Here is a 19789-nt window from a genome sequence, read left to right as displayed (position 1 = left end):
AAATAGTAGATAAGATTATAACAGTCAACCTAAAGGTGAGTTGAAAAGTCTTTGAAAACAGAAACTAGGTCCCTGAATAAAAATTAGACCACAAAATATTAAAACACAGCCATTAAACAAAAAAATAGACTGAGAAAAAGTTAAAATTCAGTAATACTATGGTTCACAAAGCACTCCTTCAACACCCAATCGTGCATATTCTTCTTCTTCTCCATCATTCTCTTGTTCTTCTCCATTTTCATTGTTGTGAATTCCGCATATATTAATTGGAGGACATAACTCATGTTCAGTTTGATCACACATTTCCCACTCTTGAGAACTTCTTGGTGGGGATGCAACACGATATACCAACTAGAAGTCTCATCCACTTAAGAATAAAATACCTGTTTAGCTTGTGATGCTAAAATGAAAGGATCCTTTTGAAATTGAGTATGTCCTTCATGAAGGTTAACTAATGTAAACCCATCCTCGACTTTGATACCATTCCCAATGTTTGCCCAATCACATTTGAATAATGAAATTTCAAATGCACTATATGACAATACGATTATATTAGTCAAAACACCATAATATGTGACTTTCTCTTTAACCATTGTATTGTCTTTTGCACTAACTCTACAAATTGTCGCCGCCTTAAGTGAGACACCACTATTTTGTGTAGTAGTCTCTTTATCCTTGGTACGAAACCGGAGACCCTTTATAATCATCCCAGAATAAGAAGTAGCCCGCTGGGATGGACCACGTGCAAGCCAACTAAGAGTTGTTGAGATATTTTGTGAAACAATTTGATATCTAATCTGTCGAAGTTAAATATTAAGACAAGTCAAAAAAATGCAAAATAATTGTAACTTTTATATATATATATATATATATATATATATATATATATATATATATATATATATATATATATATATATATATATATATATATATATATATATACACCCTCCATGTCCCTTATACCATGTCAGATCGAACTTGCACTTATTAATAAACATATAACCATACTAACAAACATATTCAAACCATTTTCTTCCTTAGAGTTTCTTATTCAAATAACTCACATAATCAATAAAAACATGAATAAAAAAAATTCATAATTCATCGACATTGTATCATCACAAATATCATTCAACAAACACGTATCACATACAAGAGAAGGGGATTATCATATTATTTCATATAACCTCTTTCACAGTTATACATTTACGTTAACATATAAGCATACGATAACCATACACATAATACATCAAATTCAAATCCACATACTCCATTCCAAAGAACTACAAAGAAATCGTATCAACTTTAGAAAATCTGGCAGCTTTGGTACTTCAACTTTGAAAATTCATATCTCTTAAACCGTAAATCAAAACCTTCTCAAATTTTCATACAACGTGTATATATATGTGAATTATACCATAGTAAAACATTTCTGTAAAATACTCATCAATGGAAGAGAAATGATTGACTTAGTACAGTACTACCAGCAGAATTTCAGAACAGGGCATTCAACTTAAAAAATACCAAATAAATCATTGTTTCAACAAAAGATCATGAAATTTTGCTGAGAATCAGTTTTATAAGTATATAATCATATCCAGTAAGAATCGCATGATTCGGAACAAGATAAAATCTAATTTCTTACATAATTCATAGATGACTCAGAAATTGTGCAGTTTCAGAAAATGGTTGATAACTTGAGCAATATAATTCCGATTTATGCATACTGTATATCAAAACGAAGCTAACATACATATCTACATGCACAATTAATTTTATAATTTTCAGAAATTAAATTGTGAGGCGTTACACTTCCAACCTTAGTATCGAACCATTCGTTGAAGGAATCTATGTGTTTCTTCTCCAACAACCCTTCATTTCTTTCCAAGCGAGGATCTACTTTCTTAAGTTCCTCCTTATGCAGTGCGTTATATATTTTTCACAAGAGTTTGAAAGTTAAAAGTAATGTTGTTAAAATAAAATCATACTGTATATACGGTTGAACATCTTCCGTGTTGAACAATACATATCAAAGGGCAACTTGTAGAAGTTCATATGAAAGATCAATTGGTTGCCCTTTCGAAATTGGACGTCCTTCTAACAACAAACTACTTTCGAATTATTCATTGCGAGCATTCCTCGAGCCCATATCATTAGCTTTTTTTATGTATTTGCTGCATAAGAAAGCACACTCTTCAACGATGTAGCACTCAACTATACAGCCCTCAGGTCGTGCACGATTCTTGACATACCATTTTAATACTTTCATATACCTAGAAACAACAAAACAAAATATAATATATATGAATTAGTTTTTCATTCTTATATATCAATTGTTATGACATTAATTCACATATTATACTTTACCTTTCAAATGGGTACATCCACCGATATTGTACTGGTCCACATAATCTAGCTTCTCGTCCCAAGTGAATGGTTAAATGAATCATAATATCAAAAAATGAAGGAGGAAAAAACCTTTCTAACATTCACAGAGTCTCAACAATGTCTTCCTCAAGATTTTCTAATTTGTCTCTATCTATGACTTTCTGACATAATTCATTAAAGAAGACGCACAATCTAAAAATTGCCGTTTTTGGTGCTTTAGGTAAAAGTCCCTTTAATGCCACCACTAACAATTGTTGCATAAGAACATGACAATCATGAGACTTAAGACCAATCAATTTGCAATCTGCCAATGAGACACAATTTGCAATATTGGAACCATAACCATCAGGCAACTTCAGATTGTAAAGTCGTTGGCAAAAAAAATAGTTTCTCTGCTTTAGATAAAGCGTGAGGTGCTGCGGGCAAATATAATCTATTTCCTCTCTTCTCAGGATGCAAGTCACGTCTAATTTGCATTTCTTCCAAGTCTTTACGAGAATTAAGTCCATCTTTTATTTTTCCCTTCTGATTCAAAAGTGTACCAAAAATACTCTCGCAAATATTTTTTTCAATGTGCATGACATCTAAGTTATGGCGCACCAAGAGATTCTACAAAAATACAAACATAAATAATTGTAAGTTGCATTGAATTTTATTAACTATGATAAGACAAAAAAAAAGGGATAGAAGAAAAATTACTGAAAATTTAAATGATAGCTCATATTACCTTCCAATATGGTAGCTCGAAAAAGACAGATTTTTTTTTCCATAAAGAATCTTTTAATGAATTTGTATCCGTATGCTTTCTCTTTTTTGGTTTTTTCTTATTCGTCTTTCCCCAAGTATTCGTAATCTCGTTCACTTCACGATAAATTTCTTCACCTGTAGATATCTTAGGTCGTCTCGTATTTTCATTATACCCGTTGAACCAACTTCTTTTGAAAAGAAATCGATGATCTGGAGCAAGAAATCTTCTATGCCCCATATAGGTGAACTTATGACTATGTGATAACCAATCAGAACATGTATTTTCACGACAAACAGGACATGCAAATTTTCCTTTAGTAGGCCATCCAGATAGATTTCATAAGCTGGAAAGTCATTGATGGTCCACATTAAAATACACTTTAAGTTAAAACTCGCATGACTAAATGCATCAAATACCTCTATCCCATTTGTCCACAAGATTTTCAGGTCGTCTATAAGTGGAGCCAAATAAATATCAATATCATTGCCCGGTTGCCTAGGACCTGGGATCAACAAAGTTAACATTAAATTTTCCTTAGACATGCATAACCACGGTGGAAAATTATATGGAGCTAAGATCACAGGCCAACAACTGTATGTAGAGCGATCCTGAAAAGGATTAAAACCGTCGGTTGAAAGCCCAAATCTCATATTTCGAGGTTCCGAAGCAAACGATGGCCATCTCCTGTTTATCGAGTCCCATGCCAGTGAATCAACAAGATGCCTCATCTTTCCATCGGTACTCTTATTCGTTGAGTGCCACCTTAATTGTTCTGCTATCTCAGCTATAGCGAACATTCTTCTCAACCTCGGTATAATTGGAAAATAACGCAACACTTTTCCAGGAATTCCATTTTTAGTTCCACTGCCATTTTTGTTAACTTTCCATCTCGATGCACCACATGTAGGACACTCAGTTGCGTGTTCAAGCTCATTTCTAAATAGGCAACAATCGTTCACGCATGCCTGTATTTTCTCATATCCAAGTTCCAATGTCTTGAATATTTTTTTTGTTAAATAAAAGGATTCTGGAAGTCTATTTTCATCAGGCAACATATCACGAATCATTTGCATCATGCTTTCAAAAGCACTATCAGTTATGCTAAATGATGCTTTAAACTTGAACATAGTTATAATGGCAGACATCTTTGTGTACTTTGTGCATCCCGGGAATAATGGAGTCTCTGCTTCTCTAACTGTATTATCAAAATCGGTATCTCCAATTGCTTCTGGTTCCTCATAAAATTCGTCGTTTTGAAAATGGAAGTCTTTGTACATCCTATACATCTCAGGTGTTTCAATATTATCATAATGGATTGATCCACTTGGTCTTTCACCGTGTAAAACCCAAAATTTGTAGTTAGGATCAAAGCCTTTTATGACTACGTGTTCATACACAGTATTAAAGTGGTGGTATTGTAGGTTTCTACATAGGAAACAAAGACACAATCATATCTGAATCTCCTCGTGCATGAGCTGCATTGACAAACTTACGTGCTCCCTCCTGATATTTCTCTCCACGTCTACAATAATCAATAATAAAGTTGCAATACTCAATAATAAAGTTAACAGAAAAATCAAACATAATTAAAATTTATTAGATTTAGAGTTAATGAAATCTTTAACCTGTCAAATTTCACCCATTCTTTATCCATCTTTACATATTAATGCAAAGTCTCCTATCACAATAATGCAATCCCTGAAACCTGCATAGAAAGGAAATTCAAACAAAGCTCAATGAAAATTCATTCGAAACACTTTTACAGGGTTTTCTCCATTTTGCTAGCATATTGTGTAATAGGATGATCAATCTGATGCATAAATAAAGTCTAGCTCGGATCATGGAATTATATGACACAATGAAATAACAATACATCCAGAACGACAACAACAATTGCTCGATGAAATAAAAAATATATAAAGAAAAAGAAAATCTCAAATAATGCATTTCTAATCCTCCAAGAAAGCCAACAGGTAACATATCTTAAATTGAGTTTTACATATACGTACATTACATAGAACTATATAAAATTGTGTATTATTTGGAATCCCATGATTCAACGGAAAATAAAAAATACGAATAAATAGCTAAAAATATATTAAGTACTTAAAAATTGGCATAATACATAGAAAAAATAAATACTCATCATAATATATATATATATATATATATATATATATATATATATATATATCAAAACCAACAAGATGCATCAAAATTCAATTAGTTCAGATAAAAATTATATAAAGAAAAAAAACAATCTCAAAAACCTTATAATTCTTCTTCTTCCCTGTATGACAGCAAAGTAAAGAAGATCCTTTGTTGCAAAGCTTGGAAGTTCTACTTCGTTAGTCAATCGTTCTTAGTTTTTGTGTCTATGACTCTTGTAAAAAATTAATGATTGAGATAAAAAAAAAATATATATATATATATATATATATATATATATATATATATATATATATATAAAGAAAAACAAATCTCAAACACATGATATTTTCTCTTCTTTTTTGCGAGCCAATACAACAATAAAAAGTATTAGAAGACTCCATGATCCTTTTTTTTTCTTGGAGGACATTAACATCGTTATTTGTACCTGGGAGGCCGAAGAATCCATGCCATATCCAAGTATCATGCGACGCTACTGCTTCAAGTATGATAGTGCATTTTTTGTTGCATCCACGGTATGGCCCTGCATGAGCGGTTGGGAAAAATTTCCACTCCCAGTGCATGCAATCTAGGCTCCCCAACATCCCTGGAAAACCACGAGATTCTGCAACTTGTAACAACTTTTCAATGTCTTTCGCATTTGGAGTTCTCAGATAAATTTCACCAAATACCTTGACGATATGACGACAATTTTTTTTAACAAATCTGATTAGAGTTGATTGAGCAATCCAAAAATATTGATCAAATGAATCAGCAGAAGTACCGTAACCAAGAAATTGGATAGATGCACACATTTTTTATAAGACGTAAAACTTTGTCGTCCTGTACTGTCGTACGATTTCCTCCATGAAGTTGAGTGTTCTTTTAAAGCCCCCCTATTTCGTTGAAATAAATCACGACTCATTCGGAATCGCCTGCGGAATTGTGTGTCGTATGTGGGATTTTCACCAAAGTAGTCATTTTTTAGTAGAACTGCGCCAGCTTCCCTTCCACGATCCGTATATGCCTGGCCAACAACAGCCCCACCCCAGGTAACATTATCCTGAGATTGCGAGAAATAATATTGTTGCATCATTTGTTGTTGTTGAATGGTAAGATTCCATGTATAATTAGTGTTTCAAGTTTGAATATCAAACTCGTTTGAAGAATCTTCAGAATCAGATTCATTGGTGGATGAAGATGATGAAGATGATTGGCTTGAAATATAGTGAGATGGTCCTGCTTTGTGATTCATTGTCAGATGTGTAATGGTGTGATGTGTAATACCTTCACCATCATTAACTTATAGAATACTAGTTGCAAGTTACCACCTAAATCATTGCAAGACATACTCTTCTCAATGATTTTTATCTCAAATCAATATATAAGCCCTATCTCAGATATGGGCTTCATGTTTTTGTCTCTTCATATGTTACTTTTTATTTATAATTTTTGTTTTTTGCATCTTCGTATTCTTGCAATTTTGACGTATTTGTTTTGGCTCTTTCTCATGGAGATTTACTAACAAAAAGAGAGAGAAAAATAGACAATTTATTGTGAGGTTCTTTAATAGATTATACTTTATTCAATTCGTTTCAAAAGTAAAAAGTAATAACTTTATTTTAAAAATTTATATGTACCACATAAAATATTCGGATAATTTGATAAACTTATTAGCATATAGATGGTTTTAAAAGTAGAAACTAATAAAATAATTCAATTTAATTTAGTGGGATGCATAGCACTTGCTAACATCTATATGTTGCAGGAAACTTGTGGCTCTGTAGAATTTGTGTAGCTTTTAATGTGTTGTCATTCATGTTTTTTCATTCAGCAAAAAATGTGTCGCCTTAACTTTAAATGTGTATTGGATTTCAGTTTGCAGAAACTATTAATGTGTATTGTAATTTCAATTTGCATAAACTATTAATGTGTTGTCACAAAATCGTGTCGTTAACTTTCATAATATTATTTACTATTTTTATATATACTATTCAATTATTATGTTCTTCACCACTCAAAATCATACTCTCACCATATTTTCCTTCAGACAAATAATATTAGTATTTCTAAAAAAAAATGAGTCAAAGGGGTCTTGCATTCAAGGTAATTGAGGACGAGATTCTTTGTAATGCATATGTACATCATTCAACTGATAGTGCGGTCGGAACATATCAGAGCAAAAACGATTTATGGGCGAAAATACATACTACTACAACCACGAAGTTGTTCATGTAAACAATTTTGAGCAAAGAAACTTGAGGTCGTTAAGTCCTCGGTTCGACAAAATAGTTTCTTCGTGCACATTGTTCCGGGCAGCACTTAATCAAGTTATAGCTCGAAACCAGAGTGGTGGCAATGCTGAAAGCATGGTAAGTATATGTCTTATTAATACTTAAAAATAGTCCATTATAATTTATTCCCAATAAACATTTTTATTACTAACCTTTACAGCTTGCGGAGGCCAAAGAACTATATATCATCAACGAACCCAAAAATCAACCATGTAAGTTTGATCATGCTTGGAAAATATTAAAATTACACGTGAAATGGGCTGAACCTATTCAGCCGAGTACATCATCTCCCATTGGATACGGTACTTCATCTCCTCTTGAAGATAGTTCATCATCTCCTCTTGGACATAGTGACTCACATGACAGACCAAGGGGAATGAAATGAGCGAAAAAAAAAGACTCACAAAGAAAAAGAATCCCATGTGGCAGGAGATGATGAACAATGTTGGAAAGAGCCAAGATCTTATGCAAAAACTGCATGAAGAGTACTTAGATATGCAGGGAAAAAGAGAAGTGCGTTCAGATTTATTGGCAAGCCTTAAGCAGAAAAAAGAAGACACTAGGGAAAAAAAACTGAAATTAAAGGCTTCTGAACAAGATATGGAGGTTATGAGAGTGGATTTGAGTACTCTCACACCCTTTAATAAACAATTCTGGAGTGATAAGAAACAAGCGTAGGGGAAGCAGGTCAGGAGCTGCTAGGAATTTGAATTTTAGTGGAGAGGAAAGTGGACCAAGTGATGAAGATGTTTACATCCCGGAATCTCCAAACAACAACAGAGAATGCAACTATGGCGAACCTACTGGCGATAGACATTTCTCTAATTCGAACTATGATAGTCAAGAATATTAATCTTAGAAAATAAGGGGTACTCTTTCCTTGTTAGGCCAAACAAGGTTTTAACGAGGCCCCTTTGAATCAATAAAAAAATATTTTGGCTAGAAAAGGAAAAAAAAACCTGCTAAGTAGTTTATGTGTATTTAATTTATATAATTTGTCTTGTAATTTATTATGTTACGTTATAATGTTATGTTTTTGTTGATTTTTTATAATAAACATATTTATTGTTTAAACATATAACTTATTAGAGCCAAACATATTTACATTTATTTAATAATAATAATAATAATAATAATAATAATAATAATAATAATAATAATAATAATAATAATAATAATAATAATAATAATAATAATAATAATAATAATAATAATAATAATAATAATAATAATAAGAAATAACGTATTTATCTTTTGAACACTAATTTATTTTCTATAAATATGTTTATAAATTGGTAATCACATGAAATTAGTTAATATAATAATTTTATATACTAATTATAAAATTGCGTTAATTACACCAAATCCTATTTTAATTTCTATATTTGGTAGAAAAAATAGGATTTGGTGAGAAAATTGGTAAAATGGTGGTAGGGTGGGAGTAGCAAATTTCATCACCAAAAAAATTGGTGAAAATATTGGATTTGGTAATATGGTGATATGTGGTTTGACAACAATGGAAGACTAAAACTAAATCATCATAATTTTAAGTGTAATGCTGATTTAGTGATTTAAGTAGGAAGGTTAAAAACACCTGAATTAGATGAAAAAAATAGAAAATAAAGATGGGTGGAAGATGCCCTAAGGAGTTTAATAATTCTAATATTAACTATCATTTTCATTTACACAACTGACTTCAAATAAAAAAATAACTAAACAAGGGCATTAAAAATTGCATATTTATAGTTAGAGTAATTTTATTTTTTTTGAAATTTTGATAATGGATAGTAATGATTGATGTAACCAAAGATGATATATGTAGTCTAAAAAATATTCCGAGCTTTATTTTCAATAATTAATAATCACGTTCATTTTTAATTAAACAACTGACTTCAAACGCGATATTAACTAAACACGTGCAAAATACGTGCCCATTTTTAGTAGCACAATTTTTTTACTAAATTCATGTAAAGCAAAGAGCATATATCATCAAATTTTCTCACATTAGAAATTCAATGTAGCCTTTTTATTATTTTGGTAAGACACATATTTCGAATTTGAAAATATGAAATCTTTCCAACATTAAATTGGAGAGGATTCTGCAAAAATCCATGCACTATCATAACTGATTCAGTTCAACACAATAAATTCGACCGTTATAACAAACATGGCTAAAACATATTTTAGAAGCAATGGAAACCATTTTATATTCCGTGTTCTGATCATTTGGAACTGTAAAAAACAAAAACATATGAATAAATAGATTAAATAAAATTTAATCAAGCAACATAAAATAAATAAATAAATATGTATATATATAATTGTTAATTAGTTATTAATGAAATAATTATCTTATAAAAATATTTTGTACTTACTCTGTAATTGTGCGGAGCTAAGTACGTGATCATAATGATGTACATGACTTCAACTAGGCACCAGAATGCATCGATGGAAATTAGGGTGAGAATCGTAGTACATCAACATAACAGATGGGAACCGATCGATTGCGTGAAGTATGAGATAATATCCTATGCGCAGCTGATCTCAATATATATTCCAGACAGAAGGTAGGTAAAGAAGAATACTGATAAATATAATACAAATGACGTTATTCTTATTATTAGTAATACAATTATATTAACAGGTGAAATGTAATGAACTTACAATGACGCGATACCGATTGTTGCGTAGAGCTGAATGCAAATAAAATTCAATCATAAGAAGAATGAGAGGAAAATAATGAGATTAAAAAAATAAAATCAACGAGAATATGTATAAAAATATATATGTTACGAAGAACATTACACACGATCAACTTAATGATATTTGATAATTGGTTGTCATGCAAATATTAATACAGAAAATATTGAATCTAAGCAAAATTAAAGTCTAAGGGCCTCTTTGGTTTGGGGTATTAGAAGGGATAGGATTTATTGTACCATTGTGTACAATGTTTGGTTCACTTGACGAAACTATCCTTGATTGACGGGCCCACCGTTTTAATCCCCCATTTGAATTATTATTAGTCAAGCCAAAATTGACTTGACTAATTATCAGGTATTGTATCCCATTTAATTGGCCGTGTGAAATGTCGAAAATAGCCTTAGAAAACACATCAATTACAAAATTAATAGGTATAAATAGTACAATCTTCATCTTCTTCACTCTTCCACCGTGCCCTAGTTTTATCCAGGTAAAATCTCATGCCTTTCGATTTTGGCACAATCTTCATATTTTATCTTGATAATAGAAGGAACTATTTGGTTGACAAACACCATCGCATTTGGTTCTAGGTAATTGCTTCGAAGCTGTTCGCGACCACTTCTACACTTTTAAAATCTGCAGGTATGCCACTTTTTACCCAACTTGTTTTCGTGCGTTTTATAGATTTTTTGGTGTATATGCTTATGCGAGCATTAGAAATTTGGGTGAAAACTGTTATGCCAGTGGTATGCTGGGAAAACCTAAATGAGCATGTTGCTTGGTTTCCCTTTTACATTTCACTTAATTATGATTTTTGTTACAAGGATGAATTGATGAACTTTTCTGTTATTTTCAAATATGAGCAAAGTATTCATTTAAAGTTTTGTTTGCAGTCGGATTATGGGTTTCACTTATAGTCTGAAATCAAATGTCGAGTGTCCTTTTTTACGGTTTTTAGGATTATAGTTGGATTATGGGTTTCATTTTGCTTAACAAATTGATTTTGTGGTATGATTAATATCTCAGTGAACATAGTTTAGAATTTAATATTAGACATTCTTAAATTGGTTGCTTGCATAATTTAATAGACACCCAGGCTCTATGATGGCTATTGTACACCGAAAATTGAAACTTGAGTGTTGATGTTAATGTAGGAGATAGGTTGGTTTGCGATGGATCTTTCAAAACAAGAAGAAGATGTAGTTGTTCTACACCAACTCATGTTTAATCCGAGGCTATTTTTTTTGGTGTCTATACATGTATTTGGTCAAAAAAATCGTCGTTGTTTGTCTCGCTGTAACAATAACAGCAGGACTTATAGTTTGATATCCCGCACCCCTTCACACCTCAACTATTTGCGTTCAATAGTTGGTTTAAACGATGTAACATGTCGTGACAACCTTAGAATGAACATACAAACTTTTTACCGACTGTGTTACATTTTAGAAAATGTCGGCGGTCTTAAAGCAAATAGAAATGTCTCTATACGCGAACAAGTTGCAATGTTTCTTCAAATCTTAGCCCACCACACAAAGAATGTTGTTGTTCGAAGTCATTTTAACAGATCCGGGTATACTGTAAGCAAGCACTTTAACCGCGTCCTTCTAGCTTTGCTTAAGTTACACGAAATGTTGTTAATCACACCAAAACCTGTCGACGACGGCTGTGAAAATGAGCGTTTTGCACACTTCAAGGTAACCTGATACCAACCAAATAATCTGAGTATTATGATACGCAACCGTAAAATGTTTAAATAATCACCTTATTATGGTATCTTATTTACTAGGGCTGTCTTGGTACACTAGATGGGACATACATAGGGTGTCGCGTTCCTTATCTTGATAAGCCGAGGTATAGGAATCGCAAGGGTAATGTGTCGATCAATGTGCTAGCTGTTTGTGATGATAACATGAACTTTATTTACTTACTTACTGGGTGGGAAGGGTCTGCAGCCGATAGTAGAATACTTCGAGATGCGGTAACTCGAGATAATGGTCTACGAGTCCCCACGGGTAAGTATTAGTTTGTAGAGTACCAAATTACGTCATTTAAAGTTAACTTCGGTATTACCTAGGACATGTGAAAGTCAATTACAACTGTAGTAAATCCTTCACCTTTACAAGTAATTACTACTTGGTTGATAATGGTTATACGAACGGAGAAGGGTTTCTGGCACCGTACAGAGGTTGTAGATACCACCTCAATGCTTATGCGCACGGTCCAACCGCACCTAGAAATTTTAGAGAATATTTTAATATGAAACACGCGAAGGCAAGAAACATAATCGAGCGGGCCTTTGGTGTTTTGAAGTCACGATGGGCCATATTACGCAGCCCGACATATTACCCTATCAAGGTACAGAACCGGATCGTAATGGCATGTTGTCTGCTGCATAATTTTATACGAACCACCAACGACTTCGATCCGGAGGAAGAAACTTTAGACGATTTTTTCCGGAAAAACCCAGGCATTATTAGTGGAGAAGATTACATTAACACTGTTGAGAGTTCGGACGAGTGGACTGCGTGGCGGGATTCTATTGCGATTAGCATGTACAATGAGTGGTTATTGTCTAGATAGATAGTCAATACAATTCTCTTTCTTTACGAAACTTAATTTATTTCGTTGTGTGTTTATTTCTACCAACATGGGTTCTTATGTCTTTACAAATTCATAGTCTGTTAACATTTTATATGGACTTGGTGTAATCTGAATTAATGTGTTTTTAGCACTACAATCGGTTTCTTAATTTGCATATAATTCAGGTAATATGGATAGTAATGCTGCCCCGAAAAAATGTAGTACTAGCAAAAACCACGTGTCCAACAGCAGGCGTTGTTGGACAGTTCTTGAAGAACAAACCTTAATTTTGGGGCTCAAAGATATTGTGTCGAGAGGTTGGAAATGTGAAAATGGTTTTAAGACCGGCTTTTTGGGAACCCTTGAACAATTTATGGTTCAGAAATTTCCGGGGACCGATCTTAAAGCAACACCTCACAAACATTCCAAGATACACGTGTGGAAAAAATACTACGGAGCACTAAGCACCATGTTGTCAAGGTCGGGATTTGGTTGGAATGACTCTAACAACACCATAGACGTCGTTGACGACCAGGTGTGGCAGGATTACATCAAGGTAACCCTTCTCCTCATTAGTTGAGAAATGTTTTCACTATTATCTAATAATAACAATTGTATACAATTCATAATGGTCAATTGGTATTACGTGTATGAACATAGACGAATGCGAGCGCCCGTTCAATGCGTTACAAATCGTGGCCATTTTATAAGGATTGGGCGCAAATATTTGGCAAAGATCGTGCAACCGGTGAACATGCCGAAGCATTCACTGAAGCAATTAACGATCTGGTGTCGAACTCCAACAAAGGAAAAGAAAGCATGCCAAACGATGACGAGGAAGTTCCGCTGACAGATCCTTCAAATGCTGACAATTACTCTCAATATATATCTTTCGGTCGAATTGACGAGGCGACTTCTGCGAAGAGTAAATCAAAGTATAAAAAACGGTCACGTAGTGATCCCATCGATACTGGCTACGCCGAGATGGCCTCAAAATTCTTCGAGAAAATGGAGGTCCAAATGGCCGAATTGGTGAGCCGTATGGGGTTCGAGAAAGATGTCTCAGCAGCAAGGAAACGAGTATTTGATGCCCTAGAAAACATGCCGAATATTACTTTCGAGGAGAGGCTCAAAGCAACTTCCCGAATATGCGATAATGCCAAAGATTTAGATATATTCTTCTGCCTTAGTGATGAGCACAAATCCAACATGGTGCAGTTGATTCTAGATGGACGGTACTAGTAAACGTGCCCAAATTTGAATATATATGTTAAATCATCCCGCACCCTTATGTCTGAGATTGTTGAATTATCTTTATTTGTTAGTTTGTAATCTAATATCGATAGATCGAAAACTAATTTGACAACGATGTTTACTATATTTTATATAATATAATTGTGTTGTCTAACTACAGTTGCAACAATAGTATCAATTCTATACTACTCGTTCCTTGGAATTTGCCTTTTCTTAAACGTAATAAAATCACAGTTTCAATCTTCAAATATCCAAATATAGCAACAAAAACAATACAGGGGTATGTCAATAACAAAAGCCAAGTTTCTAATTGGAAACTGAGTAAACAAAAAAAGATAAAAAAAACCAACAACAAACACGTAATTTATAGCCCTTCACAAGGACTAATCCAAACCCCGAACCATATTACTTAAAGACAATCCCTAACTTACGTACAACGAAACACAATTAAACATAAAAATAAAACACATACAAATACACAAGACATACTGGACTTTGTCTGTGCGCAAAATATATATAATTTTTTTTTTTACCGGCCAAATCTGTAATCACCTTATTTGTTTGCTGGGGTTAAGAACTTTACCGGAGACGGCTTGTTAGAGGCTGTTGAGCTCTTGGGAGTTCCGAACGGGTTGAATTTCCTTATGTTCCCTGATTTTGACCGAAGTATTGAGGTTCCATGAATCTCGGCAATATTGTCAACGTGGCGTGAGTTTGCTGTGCTCAACTCAGTGTCTCTTGAGCCATCTGAGCCGGAAACGTAGTTGAGGTAACCGAGCATATCGAAGTCAACGTTATCCGAAGAGTCCGACGAAATGTTTATGACAGAATGCTTTTCGTTAGGGTGCATGTTAGCAAACTCTAGCTCGGCGACTGCCTCGAAAGCATGTGCGTTAATTCCTAACCGATCAACTTCATCGTCACGACCCGGAAAACCGGAGCAATCGCCACATTCAGTGTCGGCTAAGTTGTCATCAGATAGCAATACAACCACTTCTTCTGCCGCGTTGGGGTCTTGCACGGGGTCGGGCCCGAATATACACTTCAATTCATTATACTTAAGCTCTCCGGAACCGCGGTAAAAATATGCGAAGTTACTCATCTGAATATTTTGGGAAAAGAACCATGTAGATGTTAGAAACTGGTTAAAGTACAAACTTTGGACTCTAAATTTTTTTGTAATTAAATATTCATAAAATTGAAAATTAAATGTTTATAACGGTAATGTTAACCTTCAAAATACGATCCCACGCTTCTTCAGTTGTTGAAATGATATTAGTCTTTTGATTGTAACGAACACCGTCTTGAGTCAGGATCCAATGGAAGGTATAAAACCTTTTTCGAAGCATACTCACTTTCTTAGTTAGATGCTTGTACGAGAAGAATTTGTTGAACTTACTTTGAAGAGCCTCTTGGCAGCTAAACAAGGCAAGCGTATTTTTCCCTTCACGTTCAAAGCACCCCCGATATGATTCCACAGCTAGAAGATCGATGAAATAATCATCGACCTTCTCACTCCATTCCAGCTCGTACATGAAATCTTCGCGCCTAAAGATTGGTTTCTTCTTTGGTGCCATGAAATGCGGGTGTATTTTGCAACCACTGGGATTTTTTTTTAATCCACCACACTTGATTGGTTGGTATTTAACATACATTTTGAGAAACCCTAACCGATGAAAGCATTGAAACCGTAATTACTGAAAGTTGGTGTTGGTTATACTTCACGTACAAGTAATTGCTGAAAAGAATGTTGAAGTTGACTACGGGTACATTCAATCTGACAACTCAAAAAGAATGTCAACTTCTTTTAATTAAATTTCTAAAAATCTGAACAAAGCAATATCGAATACAGTGTTTGAATCATATTTGTTCATATAGGCAATCGAAATATATCTAGTTGTTGAGGCTTCATTTAATGAAAAAATCCACACCTCAATCAATCAACATTAATACAAGTGAGGGCATAAGATGACCAATGCTTCAATTGGTATGGGTAGAAAATAAGACTTTTCAGTACAAATTTAATAGGTTGAGTGCTATAGCCGTTCAAGGCATTAATTGTGACTTAATTTGGTTTTGTGGAGTTAATGATGCTGATACTTTTCATATTCCAGCCCTAATGAATGCCGAAAAGTCATTACTTCGATGGTAGTGGTTGTGAATTAAATATATAGGACCTATTTGCTTCATAATTTCGAAACTAATGAAAAAGAATTAAAAAAAAAAGTAGAATACAACCTCTCCAAAGAATTCACAAGGAAAAAAAGGTTGTAGTTGGTGTAATCTGTAAAGCAAATAGATCTGAATATGTAAGCATTTGTATAATACGTTCAAATTAATTTTATTGGTTTCGTTCTTTGTGTTTTGTGTTGATAGCATGCCGAGGCCCCGTACGAGGAATCAACGAAGCTTGGACGAAATTAACCCTCAATCCTGGCCGTTAGAGTACGACGAATGTCTTATGGATGCCGCGGCTTCGTATGCACTTGATGTTGAAACTTTGGATAATTTTGAAGTGTATGACGAATGCCTGTTCGTATGCTACATCAGCTTGGCCTTTCAGTTCTCGAACAACTTCGACGACGTTCAAACTAACCGTAGGATGGATTGGCTTAGGAATCGTTACTTTCGATTTAAGGAGTACATTGCAAAGCCAGGTGTGACGTTTAATGTGCAAACAAGAAAGGTGACAGTTGACAGGAGTATTTGTACTGTTTTTGTAGACATTTGAATTAAATTAAATTATTTGTGGGGGTTATTTCATGTGATAATATTCTGCATGAATGATTTCATAACCGTGGGATGAAACACTATAATCACATTAATCTCAGCCATACTATCGTCCTTTATAAAAATGTCAGTTGTTCATTCTTAGTCATATCGATGCATATTTCGTTTTGTTATGTAGTTTTCGTTTTGTATTAAGATTTATAAACCTTCTAGTTTACAAGACTGATTGTGCTCATAATATTTATTTGTTATTATTATGATATTTTAAATGGAAGTAATTATATGTCTATTAATTACATGTTATTTATGTAAGTTTTTTCGTAATTGTGGGATGTGTAGGAGACGGTGGAGGAAAGGACATTTAGGATCAACGGGTTTCCGTTGTTTGAAGACTGTCATTTCGTGTTTGATGTGAAACACGCACCAGCCGTCGACTTTCGAGGAGTTGAGGGCTATGATCCAGACTACCCGGTTGTCATCCACAATGGCGAGGATGACGAACAGGCCGCTGCGAACGTTCAACCTAATCCACTTCCAAATGCGCCCATAGTTGTCGACCCGCACTATGCAATGTACCTGGATGACCTCTACAATCACATTCGAAATGAACGTGGTAACAACGGTGCAAACAACAACAATGGAAACGAGGTCGGTGGGAACGAAGCCGCTGAACCAGCCGATAAACTTATTGACTATCATGGAGACTTTAACTTCAAAATATTGGATTAAAAGTAATTCAACATAATGTGAATTATGAATTTTATTTTTGTTATAGAACAAAAATTATTGAATAAACCTGTTTTTTTTTTCTCCAAATTCAGAAAAATGGAGCAAAATCATAATTTTATGTTCCTGAGAAATTGCAGGAGAAAACTTGTGAGATAGATGCTACTATAGCATTCATATGGTGTAACAACGAGAAGGATTTTAATAATTCTAATATTAAACACAATTGACTTGAAATAAGAATTAACTAATGACGTGCATAAGACGTGCCCATTTATAGTTAGAGCAAAAAAAATATGATTTTTGAAATGTGGACATAGGATAATAATGATTCATGTAACCAAAGTTGATTTAGTTAAAAATTTATTCGGAACTTTATTTTAATAATTCATTATGAATATCATTTGCAATTTGTACGACTGACCTCAAATGCAAAGTTAACAAAATCTGTGCAAAAAACGTGCCGATTTCTATTAGCTTAAAAAAGAACTAAATTCAAGTAAAGCAAAGAGCATATCACCAAAGTAACCGATGGGAACAAATCAATCGCGTGAGATATGAGAGGATATCACAACCGGTCCCGATATATCTTTCACACAGAAGGTCTGTAAAAACAATACAATCTAAATGACGTTATTATTAATAAGTGAAATTCTAAGAATCTAAAATGATGCGATACCGACTGTTGCGTAATGCAAACTGCAAACAAAATTCAATCACAAAAAGTACGATAAGAGAAGAATGAGGTTTAAAAATAAAATAATTGATATACATAAAAAAAATATAAATATTACCAGAAACGTTAGACACAAGAACCCAAATAATAGTTTATAATTAGTGGTCATGCACATATTAATACGAAAATTATTGAGTCTAAGTAAAGATTGTTAGTCACGAATGATGGAACATGTAACATTAAAGATATAAATGAAGGGTCTATTAGATATAACCCCCTTAAACATTCAAATAATAGGGGTAGACCCAAATTTATATTTGCCATTTTGATAACAACCCAAACTTTTCCTAATTACATAATTACCCTCAATCAAATCCCACAAAACCCGTTACTTTACCTTTTGAAATAAAATCAAATCCCTTCCTATTTTCCCGTTAAATCACTATCATCCCAAACCCCACTATCGAATAAACTGCAAAACCTCCCAGAACAACTTCCCGGTGCGGCCGATTGAAAGGGGAAGACGTCTGCACTGCCGTGAAACGACGATTTTCGTGCACTCCGAGCAAGCTGTCGTAGGTACGTCGTCGCCACTCGCTGAATCGCTATCATCCATCGATTTGTTGATATGTTTTGGCTAAATCGACTATCACGTTTGTGTATTTGCAGATCTGTTATAATCGCATACCGCATTCGAGCACTAAATCAATGATATTGCAACAATTGATGGGTAGGACATCCACCAGAAGTGATATCGTCGTTGGCCGCCGCCGTCGCCGTCACTGCTCCAATCTAGGGTTACTCGAATATAGGATTACTCAAATCTAGGGTTTTGATAATTCTTCGGCCCATAGTTGATTAACGAGATGCATAGTCGAATTACATCTGTATTAATATACTATCCCATATCATTTAGTAGACTATCCCACTGGTATAATTTTACTATGGATCTCGTTAATCGACTATGGGCCGAAGAATCATCAAAACCCGAGATTTGAGAAGTGACGGCGGCGGATTTGTGTTTTAAAATTAATAGAGTATCTCATATCTTTTAATAGACTATCCCATGTATCTAATTCGATTATGGGTTTAGTTAAATGACTATTGGAAAAATAATAATATATATGGAAACTGAATAATATGTTTGTTTGAAATACTAATCAATTAGGGTAATTTTCCTTATTATATGAAAACGATTAGGGTAAATAATGATATATATGAAAAAATAATAATATATATGAAAACTGAATAATATGTTTGTTTGAAATACTAATCAATTAGGGTAATTTTCCTTATATCATGTATTAGACTATCTTATTCATCTAATTCGACTATGGATCTCGTTAATCGACTATGGATCCCGTATTATTCAACCACATAGTATATTAATAATTTCAATATAGTACATTGATCTGCTATGATAGTATATTACGATTATAGTAGTGATATGAATTGTGTTACAAACAATATACCACTGAAATGACAAGAACATTGAGAACAACACCAACGTAAAGTATTCCAACATAACCAATAAAATAGT

The 19789-nt window shown here is 33.7% G+C and overlaps 2 protein-coding genes and 1 pseudogene across 3 annotated transcripts; 1 reads left to right on the top strand and 2 right to left on the bottom strand.

The window, feature by feature from the left end:
• Positions 1–1926: 1926 nt before the first annotated feature.
• Positions 1927–4552, bottom strand: LOC105962688 (uncharacterized; annotated as a pseudogene). Its single transcript, XR_016031850.1, has 3 exons — positions 3118–4552; positions 2370–2999; positions 1927–2275 (listed from the first exon to the last, which is right to left on the bottom strand). The product of XR_016031850.1 is annotated as an uncharacterized LOC105962688 (transcript).
• A 232-nt stretch (positions 4553–4784) lies between these two features.
• Positions 4785–6101, bottom strand: LOC148770205 (uncharacterized). Its single transcript, XM_088819047.1, has 2 exons — positions 5735–6101; positions 4785–4843 (listed from the first exon to the last, which is right to left on the bottom strand). Exons 1-2 carry the CDS (start codon positions 6099–6101, stop codon positions 4785–4787), a joined length of 426 nt encoding a protein of 141 aa, XP_088675173.1.
• Positions 6102–13053: 6952 nt separating this feature from the next.
• On the top strand, positions 13054–14105 carry LOC148770204 (uncharacterized). Its single transcript, XM_088819046.1, has 2 exons — positions 13054–13419; positions 13524–14105. Exons 1-2 carry the CDS (start codon positions 13054–13056, stop codon positions 14103–14105), a joined length of 948 nt encoding a protein of 315 aa, XP_088675172.1.
• Positions 14106–19789: the final 5684 nt, after the last annotated feature.

Source organism: Erythranthe guttata, chromosome 6, assembly GCF_056151865.1.
Source record: "Erythranthe guttata isolate IM_541 chromosome 6, IM_541, whole genome shotgun sequence".
In the NCBI taxonomy this organism is placed as follows: domain Eukaryota; kingdom Viridiplantae; phylum Streptophyta; class Magnoliopsida; order Lamiales; family Phrymaceae; genus Erythranthe; species Erythranthe guttata.
This window is presented reverse-complemented; position numbering and strand designations above follow the sequence as displayed.